At 46.8% G+C, this 18,472-nt stretch overlaps 1 protein-coding gene across 2 annotated transcripts; it reads right to left on the bottom strand.

Annotated features, from left to right (window-relative positions):
- Positions 1-5,996: 5,996 nt before the first annotated feature.
- On the bottom strand, positions 5,997-13,058 carry LOC134343660 (5-hydroxytryptamine receptor 5A-like). Of its 2 annotated transcripts, none has more exons than XM_063042421.1 (2): positions 11,931-13,058; positions 5,997-8,362 (listed from the first exon to the last, which is right to left on the bottom strand). In XM_063042421.1, the coding sequence occupies exons 1-2, from the start codon at positions 12,621-12,623 to the stop codon at positions 8,030-8,032; spliced, it is 1,026 nt and encodes a 341-aa protein (XP_062898491.1). In that variant the 5' UTR covers positions 12,624-13,058; the 3' UTR covers positions 5,997-8,029. The 2 variants fall into 2 exon arrangements, with proteins under 2 accessions (XP_062898491.1, XP_062898490.1); XM_063042420.1 differs by having other exon boundaries at positions 11,922-13,058.
- Positions 13,059-18,472: the final 5,414 nt, after the last annotated feature.

Consider the following 18,472-nt stretch of genomic DNA (forward strand, 5'->3'; position numbering starts at 1 on the left):
GCAGCGTAATGGTTAAGGTGTTAAACATAAAGCTCGAGTTCTGGATATCGATCCGGAGATATGAGGTCACATCCTCACAAGTTAGCTGGGGAGTTTAAATTCAATTTAGCAACAGTAACCATTACAACACTATTGGATTGTCTAGTGTCCGTTCGTGTCCTCTGAGGAAGGAAATCTGCTATCCTTACCCACAAAGTAATCTGCAGATGCTGGGGTCAAAGCAACACTCACAGCACGCTGGAGGAACTCAGCAGGTCGGGCAGCATCCGTGGAAAAGATTGGTCGACGTTTCGGGCCGGAACCCTTCGTCAGGACTGTAGAGGGAAGGGGCAGAGGCCCTATAAAGAAGGTGGGGGGAGGGTGGGAAGGAGAAGGCTGGTAGGTTCCAGGTGAAAAACCAGTAAGGGGAAAGATAAAGGGGTGGGGGAGGGGATAGGCAGGAAAGGTGAAGAAAGAATAGGGGAAAACACAACAGGTAGTAGAAGGAGGCAGAACCATGAGGGAGGTGATAGGCAGCTAGGGGAGGGGGCAGAGTGACATAGGGATAGGGGAAGGGAGGGGGAGGGAATCACCGGAAGTTGGAGAATTCTATGTTCAAACCAAGGGGCTGGAGACTACCTGGACGGTATATGAGGTATTGCTCCTCCAACCTGAGTTTAGCCTCATCATGGCAGTAGAGGAGGCCATGTATGGACATATCTGAATGGGAGTGGGAAGCAGAGTTGAAGTGGGTGGCTACTGGGAGATCCTGTCTGTTTTGGCGGATGGAGTGGAGGTGCTCGATGGAACTTAGAATTATCCAACTTCTGGTAATTCCCTCCCCCTCCCTTCCCCTATCAATATGTCACTCTGCCCCCTCCCCCAGCTGCCTACCACCTCCCTCTTGGTTCAGCCTCCTTCTACTACCCATTGTGTTTTCCCGTATTCCTTCTTCACCTTTCCTGCCTATCCCCTCCCCCACCCCTTTATCTTTCCCCTTACTGGTTTTTCACCTGGAACCTACCAGCCTTCTCCTTCCCACCCTCCCCCCACCTTCTTTATAGGGCCTCTGCCCCTTCCCTTTACAGTCCTGACGAAGGGTTCCGGCCCGAAACGTCGACCGATCTTTTCCACGGATGCTGCCTGACCTGCTGAGTTCCTGCAGCGTGTTGTGAGTGTTGCTATCCTTACCCACTATGTAGCTCTAGACCCACCAATGCGAGGTCGGAGACAATAAATGCTGGCAAAGCAGTAACATCCACATCCCGCGACAAGTAGGCAGAGCATGTTTCGGGAGCTCGGTTGCCTGGGTCAGTAAACTGTAGGATTAAGCTGCAAAATAAATTCAGAATAGCTGATTGATAAAGGAAGGTCAAACAATGAGTCATGAAATTGTACACGACCATAAGACCATAAGGTATAGGAGCAGAATTAGGCCATTTGGCCCATCAAGTCGCTCTGGCATTTCACCATGGCTGATTCATTTCCCTGTCAGCCCCAATCTCCTGCCTTCTTCCTGTATGCCCTGGCCAATCAATACAAACATGCCCTTCTGCCCATCACACCTATGCCAACCATTATGCCTGTCTACACTCGTCCCTCATTCAAGTACCTGAGTATCTGTCCTGGTGCCTCTTACATCACATTTCTGTTCGTGCCTCCACCTGCATCTCTGGCAGCTGATACCAAATGTCAATCACTATTTGTGAGGAATATTTTCCCCCTCTAATCTCCTTGAAGCTCCTCCCCTTCACTCTAAAGCTAGGCCTCTAGTTTTAGGCACCACTAACCATGGAAACAGATTGTGGCTTGGAGTAACATCCACATCCCGCGACAAGTAGGCAGAGCATGTTTCGGGAGTATCATGAACAGCTTTAGGCCCCTTTTCTAAGACAGGATGGGTTGGCATTACAGAGATGCCAGAGGAAGTTCACAAGAATAGTCCCGGGAATGACAGGATTGATGTATGAGGAGCATTTCATGCCTCTGGGACTGTACTCTCTGGGGTTTAGAGGAATGAGGGGAGAACTCATTGAAACCTATCAAGTATTGAAAGGAAAAAGTACAAGCTGGAGAGGGTCTGGGTGAGCACATGACTGAGGAGTCAAAGAGCAGCAGAGGGTCCCACTGAGCTCCCATCAAAGGGAAGATTTAAAACTTCTCGGTGTGGACATATCTCAGTTACTTACTACCTGCTGCTCCACTGCAAAGTCTCTTTGAAATATGTTTACCCTGAAGAAGTTCAAACCTTCTCTTCAACGGGAGTTTAGTCAGATCCTCTCTCATTGCTCCCCCTCACCCAGACTCACTCCAACTTGTACCTCTTCCTCCCCCCCACCCCACGTTCATTCTGACTTCTTCCCCTTTATTTTGCAGTCCTGATGAAGGGTCTTGGTCGGAAACCTTGACTGTTTACTCTTCTCCATAGGTACCACCTGACCCCCAGCATTTTGTCACACAAAGATGGGATCAAATTCAATAACGAAGGTTTACCTGCCAGGAAATATTAAGTGATACAGAGTAAAAGCATTTGTTAGGGATTTAAAACCAATAGAATGCTACAAGGATTTGACATATATGAGGAAGAAACTCTGTTTCTATCCACACAATTCTACCTGACTGGCGCGAGCCAAGACACTGATCAGTCAATGGGAACAGGATGAAGACGTGTTCTTTTTTGCATATTCCTATGATTCTGGAAGAATCTCTGCTGTACAAACCCCACATCCTTCTCTTTGGAGGTAAGTCTAACATACAAATATTATCCTGACACTATGGCAATGACCAGTAGCTTAAACACGTAGCAACAATGACAACAAGGATTTGCTCAACAAAATTCCTGTCAACTACCAATGGGAATCTGGTTATCAGTGCAGCATTTTACTGACAAGATGCTGTTTAGGGGAGTCTTTTTACATAATGACAGCCTCAGAAGAACCCAGTCACGTCAAGCCCTCATGCCGCGGGGTTGCCTGCTGCAGCTGTCCAGGGGAGGAGATGCCAGAGGCAGCGCAGCGGGCATCTGTGCTCGGTTGGGCACTGTCCCCTATTGTCAGTGCTGCCCTCTACTGTTCACCTCTAGGGAGGTGATGGGCAGGCAATGAGATAAGGTGAGAGAGGGAAAATGGGATGGGAATGGGTGTGGGGGGGCATTACCAGAAGTTCAAGAAATCATGTCGAAGGGGGAGGGAATGCCTGCCTGCCCATCACCTCCCTCTGGTGGTCTCCCCCCCTTTTTTTTTTTTAACTTCTATGGCCTTCTGTTCTCTTCTATCAGACTCCCCCTTCTCCAGCCCTGTATCAACTTCCTTGCTCTTTACTTCATCCCTCTCCTTCCCAATTTCACCTATCACCTTGTGTTTCTCTCTCCCTTCTTTTATACAGTGCATACTCCTCACCTTTTTTTTGCTCCAGTCCTGTCAAAGGGACTTGGCCCGAAACAACTACTGTACTTTCCATAAATGCTGCCTGGCCTGCTGAGTTTCCCCAGCATTTTGTGTGTGTGTTGGATTTCCAGCATCTGCAGATTTTCTCTTGTTTGTGATTTGACCACTAAATGTTTACCCAGTTGCCATTTAAAAGTAACAATTAGATGTACTTTCACCATCTGTGTAAGCATCAGATAGTTTCAAGTCACTGATTAACAAATAGACTCATATTCCCTATTCTCTTGAATCTGTATCTTTTGACTATCAATCATTTAAGCAGGTCATGTTATTTTGTGACATTGTCTATAATACTAACCAGCATCAAGGGAAATCTATTTAACTCATTCTGATTTGATATTTCTTGAATTTAAATACCTATATCTGCTTGATACAGTATCAGTCAAACCACAACCTACCATTCAAAGCACTTTGCAAACTACAATGGTCCCCAGATGGTCCAACAGCCACTCTTGGTTTATCAATTGAAACATACTTGAGATATATGCAGGGTGAACCAAGATGGGTACAAGAGTACCCAGTAATCATAAAGGTCATGCACATTCTAAGTGCAATGTCTTTAATTTTTCCTGTCAAAAATAGATAAACTTAAACTGCTGCAAAGTTTGAAACATACAATGTCAAAACCCTCATGAAAAAGTATGATCATCTGAAAATATGGTCATCAACAGTATCCATTATCAATAACCCCCACCATCCAGACCATGCTCTCTTCTCACTGCTGCCATCAGGAAGAAGGTATAGGAGCCTTCGGTCCCACACCACCAGGTTCATGAACAGTTATTACCTTAAACCAACAGGCTCCTGAACCGGTGTAGATAACTTTATTCACCTCAACTCTGAACTGATTCCAAAACCTATGGACTCACTTTCAAAGACTGATACACTGTATTATTTATTTGATTGTGTGTGTGTGTGTGTGCGCGCGCGTGTGTGTGTGTATAATTTTCTTTAAAGATTTGCACAGTTAGTCTTTTGCACATTGATTTTTGTCAGTCTTTGTTTTTCATTGATTCTTTTGTATTCCTTTGTTCTACTGTGAATACCTGCAAGAAAATGAAGCTCAGTTTAGTACATGGTGACCTGAATCTACTCTGATAATTAACATACTTTGAACTTTGAAAACATATGTAGTCTTCTTTTGTAGAGGGCAAGCTAACCTTACAAGTGGAAGTGTTGATGACCAAGTTACAACTCGACGACAATGTCAAAGCATCTTAGTAGGCAGTCAGCAAGTCTGGTGTATCGCTGTTTTACACAGATTCCCCAAATCTTGCACTGATTAAGAAAAAGGGGATTGAAGGTAGATCTGTGATCCTTTCTGTACAATTGTAGATTCTGAAAAATGGTAAGGCTAGTTAAAGTCCCAGATGCCCAAATCTATCTAAATACTTTTGAATTTACTTTATTGAGAGGTAAGGCATGGTAACAGACCCTTCCAGCCCAACACACCACACAGTTAAATATGTGTGACAAGTTAACCTACTAACCTGGACATCTTTGGATTGTGGGAAGAAAACAGAACATCCGGAGGAAACCCACAGGGAGAACGTACAAACCCCTTACAGACAGCGGTGGAACTGAACCTGGTCGTTGGTGTAATAATAGCATTACACTAACCTCAACGCTGCCATGCTGCCTTGCATACTTGACTAACCATCACAAAGAGGTGCCAAATGAGGTACCCAGAAGCAAAAGGAACTCAGCATGTCTGCGGAGGGAAATGCTCAGCTGACAATTTTTGCTCAAGACCCTTCATCTGGATCGAATCTGCTGAGTTCCTCCAGGGTTTTGTTTGTGGGTCCAGATTCCATAATCTGCAGTCTTCTGTAATCTAATGCTTATTTTCCTTTACAAAGTCTTTCAAATTTATCTACATGTAATAAGCAGACTGGAAATAGATGAGGGGATAGAACTATGTGGATATTGAAACATCCAACACATTAATGATGATTTCATTGGGTCCCTTGTGTGCAGCGAGATTCCATAATTCATGCTTTATTGCAGATACTGAGTGATCAATAAAGCTTCTAACATATAATTGGCATTTAAAAGAAACGTAATCCATCCTTAAAATATTACCCGCCTGTCAACTGCACAGGTAACTAAAACCAGGAAAAGCTAGAAACATGCAGCAGGTCAGATAGCAGCTGCAGAATCAGAGGGGGCAGCATGGTAGCAAGAGAGGGTGGCACCTTAGCATTGCAATCAGCATAACACTTAACAACAGCAGCATTTTGCAAGGAGTTTATGTGTTTTCCCCATGATCCACTTGGGTTTCCCTGGGGCACTCTGGTTTCCTCCCTCATTCCAAAGGCATTCAGGTGAAGGGTAGGATGTTGTGGGCACGCTATGTTGGCGCTGGAAGTATGGTGACACTTGCAGGCTCTCTATACCATATCCTTGGACTGTATTGGTCATTGGCACAAACAACACATTTCACTGTATGTTTCAATGTACGTGGGACAAAATAAAGCTAATGTTATAATATTGAGTTAACTTTTCATCATAACGCAGATTGGTGAGTGTTACCCAAAACATTGAACAAAGTTGTGGTTTCTAGGAGGAGATTTATTAAATTTAATCATTGACGGACATGGGTATTCCTGATAATGCCAGCATTTATTGGTCATCACTTCTCAGCCTCGAGAGGATAGTGGTGAGCTGCCTTCTTGAATCTTTATTATCAATCTAATAAGCATATTCCCAAACCATTCTTGGGCAGGGAGCTCCAGGATCTTGATTTGGCAATGATGAAGGATCAACAGTATATTACAAGCCAGCATGGTACACAGCTTTAGTGGGAACTTGGTGATAACAGTATTTCTATGTGCCTGCAAATGGGAAATGTCTTCACTTGGAACAAGCTGTTGAAGACTCCTTGGTGAAAAGCTGCAATATATCATGTAGAGTCATAGAGTCATAGAACACTACAGCACAAAACAGGCCCTTTGGCCCATCTAATCCATCCTGAACTATTGTAGTTAATACATGCTGTATATAACCATGATACAGTGCTGATGGAGGGGATGAATATTTAAAGTAGTGGACTGGAAACCAATCAACCAAGTTGAATTGCCTTGGAAGGTGCAAAACTTCTTGAGTATTGTTGGAACAATGTTTACCCTGGCAAGTAGAGAACATTCCTTTCCACTTGTATAGATGGTGGGGATTGAAGCAGCAAGTCACTCACTACAGAATACAAAGGATTTGACTAACTATGTTCCTAATTGGTAACAACATCCAGATCTGTGGTAGTGTTGCTGAATGTCAAGCTGATATGGTGAAACACCACTTGGAGGCAGTCATCCAATAGCCCTTGCGTGATGCAAAAGCCATTTTTCACTTAGCATCTCAACCCGAAAATGTTGTTCACGTTGTGCTGCGTGCAGGCACCGGCTGCTTCGAGTTCTGAAGAATTAAACACACTGCAATCATCAGCGAACATCCTAATTTCTGATATTTTAGAAGAGAATTCACAAATGTAGTAATATAACCCAAGAGCCCAGATGCAAAGAGTTTCAGCAAAGGGCGAGAATTTCAGCCCTCTACAAACAAAACTGTCTTCCTTCACGTAAGTGCCTCCGTGTACATATGAATCCACACAGTGAAGAATTTTTCCCAGATCTCCATTGGCTCAGATTTTACCAGAGCTACTTGGTGTCAAGGATCATCATACTCAATTTGTTCAGTTTTATCCAAGTGTGTTCAAAACTGCAATGAAGATCACTCATGCCCAGTCCTGGCAGAATCAGTGAGTTTGCTGTAGTGAGAGACAGTGCCTCAGGATGAAAGCACTGAATATACATTATATTAACAGCTGATTCTTCAATCTAGATTCGTATGGCAGTAGTTAAATGGATTGGATTTATCCTGCTTCTTGCAGACAAGATATACCTGAGCAATTATATATACTATTGGTTAGATGTTGACATTGTAGTTATACAGGAACAGCTGGACTCAAAGCACAGCTAATTCAGGATGACAAGATGTCAGCGACAAGCCTAGCAAACATTCCCATAAGCACGCGGTCAAATGTACCTTGAGATCAGGATAATGAATTGGCAGAAAAGTGGCTTTTCAGTTGCTGGTGATCTCCACAGGATGCCAGCATGGACTATGCACTCAACCTTTCAGGCAAAAGATGGTGCAAAACCTTCATAACTGTCTATTATCCAAGAGAAACTTCATAGAATTTTCACTTATGTTAGATGAGTCAGTGTTCTTAATATATTAAGAATTCAATATGGTACACTTGTCCGCACAATAGTAGACTATCATTATTAAAAGCCAGTTATAAAGTAGCATTCCCTCATATCTGGTCCAAGTATACATACTATCTGAAAAACGCACTAGGTGTATTACACGAAGAGATGCGCAAGTGAACTGTTTATATATATCAAATGGACGGAATATTTCTTGACATCATGGGTTGCAAATGAATTTTACAGTCACTTAGCTCTACGAGATATGCTCAGTGCTCCCAGGGTAAGAAGGATGCTGCTCACATCACACTGAATGCTGCTTGCTGCCTTTAAGGCACCTTCGCTGCTCGCCCCATTCCCTGTGCATTCCAAATGTGTCCTGAATTTGAACACAGTGCTTCACCGCTGCCTGGAGAAGAGGTTTCTGAAGGCGTTGTTGTAGTTCTTGTTGAAAGCGGTGTATATCAGTGGGTTGAAGAAAGAATTGGAGTACCCAAGCCAGAGGAAAATACTCTTCCAGATCGGGGGAATGTCGCATGAGCAGAGGGGGTTGATGAGTTCAGTGATGAAGAACGGGATCCAACACAGCACAAAGACCCCGATGAGAATGCCGACCATCAGCGCGGCTTTCTTCTCTTTCTGCTCCCGCCAGGTATCGCCGTCCGTCTGGAAGGTGACGGTCGCATGGCGAACAGTGAAGACCATCTCAGGTTGATGGGAGGCCTCCTTCACCTGCAAGAAGACGGCAAGTATAATTATAAAGTCCCAGGCACCAACTGTATGTGCAGCGTAAGCACGTTGCACAATGCATAATTTCATCGGTCTTGCTGAGATTACCCAAAGTTTCCATAATGACTTCTAAGATGAGCATTGTTTTATTCTCAATTTTACAACTGTCAGAAAATCTTCAAAAAGTGATGCCTCCGAAAGGCAGGATCACCGCCCAGAACATGCCCTCTTCTCATTGCTACCATCAGGGAGGAGGTACAGGAGCCTGAGGACCAACCGTCAATGTCTTAGGAACAGCTTCTTCCCCTCCACCATCAGATTTCTGAATGCTCCATATACTCATGAACACTACCTCACAATTTTGCACTATATTTATTTTTTGCCTAATTCTTATTGTAACTTATAGTATGTTTCATGTATTGCACTGAACTGCTACCACAAAACAACAATTTTCATGACAGATGTCAATGATAATAAACCTGATTTTGATTATATTTTTCTCTTCCTTGTATATTCTTTTTCCCTTCCTTATGTTCTTCCTCTCGCTATTCCTCTCAAATTTCACTTTATTGTTTTCTCATCTTCAGTGATCTGACAACTCTCCTGCTCTTCCTCTTGGAGTTTCCCTTCGGTATTGTTTTCATTTTATTTCCCCGCTCTTTGTTCTGATTTGGCTAACGTGTTATTGTTACGCTCTTTCCCAATAATTGAAGTCACTCTCGTTCTACTGATCTCTCTCTCTCTCCCTCTCCTTTGTTCTCTCTGTTTCCCTGCCCTGTCCCTCCACTGCCATCTTCTCATGACCTTCTGTATTTTCTCTCTCTGGTTCCTTTCTCACACTTTCTGCTTTCATCACTCCTTTCTAAACATCTCACAATCTATCAGTCAGACATTTGTTGCCATGTCCTTCACTTAGAGTTATAGAGCATGCAGCTCAGAACCAGACCATGAACTCTTCTGGCTACTACCTCCAGGCAGGAGGTACAGAACCCACCAGGTTCAGGACCGTTATTACCCTATAACCACCAGCTCCTGAACCGGTGCGGATAACTTCTCTTTCCTCAACACTGAACTGATCCCACAACCTAAAGACTCACTTCCATGGACTCGTGTTCTCAGTATTTTTTTAAATATATTTTCATAATTTATCTTCTTTTGCTCATTTTTTTCTGTTTTTATGTATAGTTTTCAGAAATTTTATTATATTTCTTTATTTTCTGTTAATGTCTTCAAGAAAATAAATCTCAAGGTAATATATGGTGACATATATGTACTTCGTCAGTAAATTAATTTTGAGACATTTGATCTTGACAGCAGTTCTGTCCAGAAAAATTGCCTAACTTGACAGGATGGGTTCATCTCCGACAACAACAGGGAAGCTTGAAAACCATCCTGGACATATCAGGCTCATCTGCCACCATTTCCTCTCATTTCCTCCAATAACAGCATACAAAGATGCATTTGGTTACTGGCCCGAGTTTTCCCACAGCAACTCCCAGACCTGCAACCTGATCTAAGAAAGGATCTGCTGACGTTGGAGAGGGTCTGGGGAGGCGCACAAGAGTGATCCTGAAATGGTGGAGCTCCCTACCCAAGAACGGTTCGGGAATACATTGACAACAAAGTTTGAAGAAGGCAGCTCACCTCTGTCCTCTCAAGGCTGAGAAGTTATTGATCAATTGGCATTATCAGAAATATCTATACCCATCGGTTATTAAAATTAATTCTGCTCCTATGCCTTATGGTTTATGGTCTAACCTCTGGCGCCAAGAGGGACAAGGGTAGCACTAGGCGGGGGGTCTCCACAGCCTGCAGGTTCCCTTCCAAGCTGCCCTCTGTGCTTGACTTGGAAATATATCATCAGTCCTTTGTTACATGTTCTAATTCCTGGCACTCAATAACCAGCAGTACCGTGGGGGGACCATTGCCAGGACTGCAGCGCCTCACGCCCCTTCTCAAGAGCAATTAGAGATGTGCAATAAATACAAACCTTGTCGGTGGCATGCACCTTCAATAAAACAAAAAAATAGTGGAAAATGTCGCCTTGCTACCTGACAGACTTACACACCCTGAAACAGATACATTTTCGACCTGCTGTTACCAAAGGAGTTTGCTCTTTCTCTCTCTGTCTGTTGTGTGTGTCTCTCTCTCTCTCTCTCTCCCTCTCTCCCTCTCTCCCTCTCTCCCTCTCTCCCTCTCTCCCTCTCCCCCTCTCTCCCCCTCTCTCCCCCTCTCTCCCCCTCTCTCCCCCTCTCTCCCCCTCTCTCCCCCTCTCTCCCCCTCTCTCCCCCTCTCTCCCCCTCTCTCCCCCTCTCTCCCCCTCTCTCCCCCCCCTCCCCCTCCCTCCCCCTCCCTCCCCCTCTCTCCCCCTCTCTCCCCCTCTCTCCCCCTCCCTCCCTCCCTCCTTCCCTCTCCCTCCCTCCCTCCTTCCCTCTCCCTCCCTCCCTCCTTCCCTCTCCCTCCCTCCCTCCCTCTCCCTCCCTCCCTCCCTCCCTCCCTCTCTCTCCCTCCCTCCCTCCCTCTCTCTCCCTCCCTCCCTCCCTCCCTCTCTCTCCCTCCCTCCCTCTCTCTCCCTCCCTCCCTCTCCCTCCCTCCCTCCCTCCCTCTCTCTCCCTCCCTCCCTCCCTCTCTCTCCCTCCCTCCCTCCCTCTCTCTCCCTCCCTCCCTCCCTCTCTCTCCCTCCCTCCCTCTCTCTCCCTCCCTCCCTCTCTCTCCCTCCCTCCCTCTCTCTCTCCCTCTCTCTCCCTCCCTCCCTCCTCTCAGGGTTTTACTCTTCTCCTCCACCACTCCCTTCCCCTGTGGTGTTTCTCTCCCAATTTTCCATTTCCCGTATCTTATCTGCTGTATTTGTCTCTTTCCCTGTAAGGTTTCCCATGTTCAGTTACTTTCCACTCCCCCCCCCCAACTTTCTCATCTGCCGCCCCTCATTCACATTCTCTTTCCGTAGCTCACAGTCTCTCCCGCAGACTCACTCCGCCCCACCCTTTCTACTCCACTCCTCCCTCACTCACTCACTCACTGCTTTCACTCATACTCACTCACTATCCTCACCACTCATTCACTCCGCTCACTGACTCACTCTCCTCTCAGTTGCTTTTACTTTATCCCTCACTCGTTGTATCTTCCTCATTCACTCTACCTTCCTCGCTCTAACTTTCTTTCACTCATTTCCCCCTTCCTCATTTATTCTCTCTCCCTCATTCATTCTTGCTTTCTCATTCTCTCTCCTCACTTCTCCCTGACCCATTTATTCACACTCTCCCTCCCAATCAATATCACACCCTCACTCCTTCCCTTACCCACTCTATCACTTCACCTTACTCACTTATTCTCCCTCTTCCTCATTCACTCTATCCCTCTCTTACTCGTCCTTTCACTCTTTCCCTCCGTCACCTTTCTTCTCCCTGCACTCTCTCTCCCTCCAACCTCTCCACCTGTCCCCTTATCCCCTTCGCAGTCCCTTCCCTTTTCCCCGTTTACGTATTTAACTGTGCCCGCCCGCTTTCCCCGCCCTATCGCCTGGTTTGCCGGCCCTGTCCCTATTTCGGGCGAGATATTGTACCTCCACAACCTCAGGCATCGGGGTGATGGTGTTGGTCCGGCGGGTTCCGATCCGAAATTTGGCAGCTTTGTAAATTTTCCAGTAGACGAACAGGACCACGCTGAGGGGCAGGTAGAACGCCCCGAAGGTGGAGAAGATGGTGTAGGAGGGCTCCTGACTCACTTGGCACTGCTCGTCCTGCTCCGAGTAAGTTTTGCCCCAGCCGAAGAGTGGCGAGAGGGAGATGACGGAGGACAGGAGCCATGTCAGGACGATCATGATGTTGGAGATCTTCTTCCTCGTTTTCAGCGTGTACTCCAGGTGCCTGGTAATGGACCAGTAGCGGTCCAGGGCGATGGCCGTCACGTTCCATATACTGGCCGTGCAACACAGGACATCGAAGGAGATCCAGACCTGACACAGGACCTTGCCCAGCCGCCAGCGCCGTCCGTCCAACTCGTGGACTAGGCTGAGGGGCATGACCAGCGCCGCCACCATCACGTCCGAGATGGCCATGGAGGCCACCAAGTTGTGCGGGACCCGGTGAAACGTCCTCACACGCAGGATGGTGACCAGAACTAAGACGTTCCAGAGGAAAGTAGCGAGCACCAGCATCGCCAGCAGGGTTAGCACGAGGATGCTGAAAACCGAAGCCGGTTTCGGGGACAGGTCTGCCGGTCCCGCCGTCCAGTTAGCCCACGGCGTGTAGTTGGACGTGACCATGGTGTCCCGGAATCTCGAGAGTACGGCGCGCTATCGGTAGCTCGAAGCCGTCTTCAGGTGGGACTCTCTCCCCATCTGTCGCTGCTCCGTGGCTCCAGACTTTCTCCGGACTTGAGAGGGAAAAGTGCAGATTAAAACCCTGCCGATCTGATTCGGATAAGAAGCATACGAGGTTTAAGCTCAAGTGGACATGTAGACTGGTCAGCCGCGCTGCATTGAATTTAAACAAAGCGTGCTTTACTTTAGGTTTGGATTCAGCAAACACCCCATGCAGGAACAGAGACAACCTGAGAAGCGGGGCGGTGCAATTGACAGGAAGGGAGTGACATACCTCGAATTTCAGAGGTGTCCTCAATATCTCACAATCCACTCATCCCACCGCCAGCGGACTTTCGAGTGAGGTGTACGAGAGAAAGATCTGATTCCGAGTTGTTTTAAGGAGGAGTAACACTTGCGTCAAACACGGGCAACCAGCTGACCCCAGCGCTCGGTTTATAAAGAGGCGACCCTCCTCAGCCAGGTCTGGGTGATCCGGCGAGATGCTGCTCGGCGCCCGTTCGTTAGACGGGAATGTGACGCCAGCCTCCCTTCAGATCCTGTGTGTGTAGAAATGTTTTTTTTAAGCGACCAAGCGGGCTGGACGGTTCTAACCAGCGTGTGCGGCAGACGCGTTAAACCAGACAATGAAATCGTCTGTCTCTGACCGTCAGCCCTACACACGCACTCACACTAGCGCACACACACACACACACACACACACACACACACACACACACACACACACACACACACACACTCACTCTCACATTAGCGTACACAGACACACACCCCGCGCCGGCTCTGCGCAAAGGCATAAGTATCCCCTCTGCCTTTCCTGACCAGTTTGGTTGTAATCGCGGCAAAGGTGCACTGATAACCTGGAACGCACGGACCAAGAGGTGTGATGGAGACAAAGACAGTCACATTCAATGAGTATTTAGATGAATCTCGAAACGCCCAGGTGTCGCGGGTGAGTGTTGTAAAGTGGGATTATTATGGATAAATAGAAGGAGTTGAAGGAACTGAGTAGTTAAGCTTCATTAGTGTGGACAGGCCAGCACGGAGGGCCGAAGGTGCTCTGTGACTCAATGACCCTCTTGTGTGTACAACCGTGTTCCAAGCGCAAGTGTTCGCTGTCAAGTCAGGGTCGTTGGTTGTCGGAGTTCCGCTAGGTTTTTCCACTGATTTCTGAAGTGGGCTCAATACATCCGCTGCCTGCCCTTGGCCTCTGAATGTGAGCCACTGAGAAGGCACTCCAGGGGCCGGTTAAATCCCGCCCTGAACGTCACGTTTGAGAAAGTTTCTGCAGGGGACTTGTGTCCGGAGCATTGCACGGTAACTGTCCTGGGTCTGGTCCACGACCGTCTAGGTGCTTCAATACAGTGGCACCTTTAACTAAGCAGCCCGCAGCAAGCTGGAGGAACTCAGTCTTGTCTCTGGAGGGAGACGGGCAGTCGACGTTTAGAGCGGAGACCCTCTGCAATTCCAGCATCTGCAGCCTTCTGTGTCTCCGCCTCTTTAAATGAGGGCGTCAGAGGTTACGGGGAGAAGGCGGGAGAATGGTAGTGAGAGGGATAATAAATCAGCCATGATGGAATGGCGGAGCAGATTCGATGGGCCGAATGCCCTAAATTTGCTGCTCCTATGTCTTAAGAAAATCGGCAGGTGGTGGGGTGGGTAGATCGATAAGGAGTTGCTGTGGCGAAGGGGGGGGGGAGGTTGTAGATGACCTGAATATTCTGTATCCCTGCTATAGAGATCTCACATAACAAAATAAGCCGAAGGAAACGCAATGGCCAGGTAGCATCTGCGGAGGCAACGAGAGGACGGACGCTGTAACGGGATTGAGAACGTAGAGAGTATAAGTGGTCAGGACGGGCAACGACGCTAGCTGGAGGAGAGAAGAGTGGATACCATGCAAGGAGGTGATTGGTGCAGACGGCAAAAGGTTGCCGATGACTGAGCCTGACAGGAAAAGTTGGTGAGTAATGAAAGCAGGGAAGGGATGGACAATGGGAGGATGCGAAGGGTAGGGAAGGAGATAGGAGACCCAGTGGGTCGAGTCGAGTATGTGAGTGGAAGGCAGATGGAATCAGGCGGGAGAGACGAAAAAGTAGGCAGCAGGCGGCTGGGGGGGCTGTTGGAACAGTTGGAATGAATGGGGAAGAGAGAGAGCCCGGGTGGATCAGAGGCAAAGCGAACGGTATAGAAGTTGGGTGAAATTGGAGAATTCAATGTCATGCCGTTGCGTTGTAGACTACCCAGGAACAACCTTTGGGAACAGGATCAGCGTACCCGTGAAGCGGTGAGCTGAAACCGTCGCCATGTGCTCATGGCTTCGGAACAGCGGCTTGGAGGCAGCAGGGAGCCGAAGGCATTTAACTCGATTGGGTCAAGGTATGCCCGGGAAATTGCAGTGTACGTAAAACTGCGCTGGCTAGGAAGCGTTGCATATAAACACACCAGTACTCGAAGGATATTACTGCACCGTTTCTTGTCCTGTGTTTATTGGAAGCCTACTGTAGAAAATCTTAAAATTTTGCCTTACTCTCCAGTATTCCAGAGCCTTTTGAAAAAGAAATATTTATTTACATGGATACACTTAAATCATTGACAACATTCATATCATTTTCAAATTAAAACATTAAACTGATGCGGGATCTCGACCCGAAACGTCGACTGTCCATTTCTCTCCACGGATGCTGTTCGACCCGCTGAGTTCCACCAGTAATTTGTCGGTGGTTCCAGATTCCAGCATCATCAGTCTTTTGTGTCTGTTATTTTTTTTTTGTCCCAGGGTAGGGTACCGGGGCGCCTCCAGCGAGCCCAAGGACACCAAGACGCACACGGAGGGAGAGTGGCAGAGCGGTGACTGGGACGGATCTCAGGGGGGCTTGACTCGGCTTGCCGCCTGGGCTGTGTGCATGCCGCTAAACGCCAGACTGTGTCTCAGCCGTTACTGTATTTGCGACTCTCTTCCATCGAACAGCTCAGCCGGGACCGCAGACTGAGCGATTCCACAGGGACATAGAAAACCTTTAGTCAGTCGGACCCCTGCCCACTTACGTTTATGTTTGACTGCTTTCAGCTTGAACCTAACACGGCGGGTAGGATAGCTTTCAATTAATATCGTAATGACGCGTAGCTCTGTTTCCTTGTGCCGCTTCTTGTCTTTGAGAAAATAAATCCCACTGAAGGGCAAGTGCTGGGGTTCTGCATCGGATTCTTGACATTTCAGGTATCCCGGGTAACGCGACGATGGTGTAAAACTATGACCAGAATCACAGAAACACTTACATTTGCTGACAGGAAATCGCCCGTTTTGTTTTACCTTTTAGAAAGATCTGTCCCCCTCCTCCGCCAGCCTTGCATCTTGGCATTTCATCCCACCGACCTGTCTCCTCGTCGAGTCTTTTAACAGCAACATTGCAATAATTAGTCGGGTAAAAGGTGTTGCTTGTTCGAAATACCAAGCTTCATCTGGCGAAACAGTGCTACTGGTCAGAATTCTGACGGCGAGTCCCTTTTACTTCACTGTCTCGGCGATATTTTATAGTGTGGGCACCGAGTTCGGCAACTTTAATTCATAATGACCGCAAAGATTCCATAAGACCGGGAAACGTAGGAGCAGAATCGGACCATTCGGCCCATCGAGTCTGCTCTGCTATTCGATCATGACTGATTTATTGTCCCTCTCAACCCATTCTCCCCGTAACCTGTGACGCCATTACCTATCAAGCACTCCGCTTTAATTAAATATACCCAATGACTTGGCCTCCGCTGCCGTCTGTGGCAATGAATTCTCCAGATTCACCACCCTCTAACTAACAGAATTCCTCCTCATCTCTCCTCCAAAGGGACGCCCTTGTATTCTGAGGCTGTGCCCTCTGGTTCCACAATCGGAAAGATCCTCCACACCCACTCGACTCCCTTTCAATATCCGATCGGGTTCAATGAGATCACCCCTCATTCTTCTAAACTCCAGCGAGTACAGGCCCAGAACCACCGAACTTTAAACGGCGTTATTGCAAATAATTAGTCGAGTAAAAAATTATGAGTGTTCGGAAGACAAAGATTCATCTGGCGAAACAGTGTTATCGTTCAGAATTCTGACAGCGAATCCCTTTCTCCTCATTATCTCTAAGACACTTTACACAGTTGATACCGAGTTAAAAGCTCCTCATACGTTAACCCTTCCATTCCCGGATTCATTCTTGTAAATCTCTGGACCCTCTCCAATCCAGATCTGAAAGGAAGCCGGACGCTCACTACCGCTTTCATCCTTTTCATACCAGTGCCGGGAATGCTGTGCCGTTTCCATTTAAACCGCCCTTACACCCATTCGTATCGCATTATAAATACTTTTCTAACCCTAAATGTCTCTAATGTTACTAAACCCTTTGTTTTCTTTTTGCTGCCTGGCCTAGTAAGTTTTCCCAGCAAATTCTCTTTGTTTTATTTGCCAGAAGTTTTCTTTTGAAAGCACAATTTCCTTACGTTGTTCGTTGCTAAGCCATTTCACTCAGGTAAATAATAAAAACACTCCGCGGCATAGGCAGCATCTACTGTGAATATTTCATGTCTGGGTCTCTTCATCAGAACCCAGAAAGCTGAGTGCTTCCCGCATGTTTCGGATTTATTTCAGATTTCCAGCATTTGCAATGTTATTTTCTTAACATTTATTTACTATATAAGTCTATGGGGTGTGGGTGTGTGTGTGTTTGTCTGTTTTGTGCGTATGTGGAAGCTAAGTCTATGCCTAAGGCCCCTTTGCTATTGGACCAAGACCTTGTTCTGTGGTAGTTACACAGTGATATTGGTCACCCTTTTAAATCACACACACACACATCGCCTACTCTCTGAGCAGGTCCAGATGGTGGAGCAGTTCCTCTTTCACTCAGGGATTGCTTCAGTAGATGAAGTTTATCCTTTAAGCTCCACCGCTCACAGACCTTGCCTCTGCATTTTCCCCACTTGCACGTTCTGTGCTTGGTTAAAATCTGTTCCATCTTTCCCTCTTTGCAAAGGTGAAAAAACTAAAATGCTTGCCAAACAGTATTTCCAGCATTTTCCATTTAAATCATCACCACATTATTTTGGGTATTCTTCAATCATTCACACTTCCCAGGGCCTACACAGTCTTTCTATATCTGTCTTGTTTTCCTCAGTCAGAGTGATGGCACAGATCTGTGATGTCACTGTGCAGGTGACAAGTTGGAGGAGTGAGTCTTTGAGGGAAATTTACATCAGGCTGAATCTGCTTCCTTTCTGGATTCCCCACAAGGGATACGGAGGAGATACTCTGAACATCCATAATAGATCCTGTGATGGAATCAGAAATTAGGTTTACTTACCAGGAAAGACTGGAAATGCTGAAGCGTTCTATTTTAAGAGTCTTTCAAGGCCTTTCCCCTTCCAAAGCATTTGGTAGGGTGGACAATGAAGAGTTGCTTTAAAAGATTAGCTTTATATGTCACATGTACATCGAAACATACAGTCAAATTTGTCGTCTGCATCAAATCAGATCAGCAAGTAGCACCATGCTTCCAGCACTAACGTGCACACTCAAAACTCACTAACCCTAACCGTACATCTTCAGAGTTTGGGAGGAAACCGGAGAACCCAAAGGAAACTCATGTGGTAACTGGGAGAGTATATCAACTCCTTACAGACAGTGGTGGAAACTGAACCCCAGTCTTACTGCTGGCACAGTAGGAGTGTTAGGCTAACTACCGTGCTACTGTGATTCCACTCATTGGGGTGTCCATACTTAGGTGCCAAATGTTTAGGACCACTGGAGAGAAAGCTGT

The sequence above is a fragment of the Mobula hypostoma genome, chromosome 3 (genome assembly GCF_963921235.1).
Source record: "Mobula hypostoma chromosome 3, sMobHyp1.1, whole genome shotgun sequence".
NCBI classification, from domain to species: domain Eukaryota; kingdom Metazoa; phylum Chordata; class Chondrichthyes; order Myliobatiformes; family Myliobatidae; genus Mobula; species Mobula hypostoma.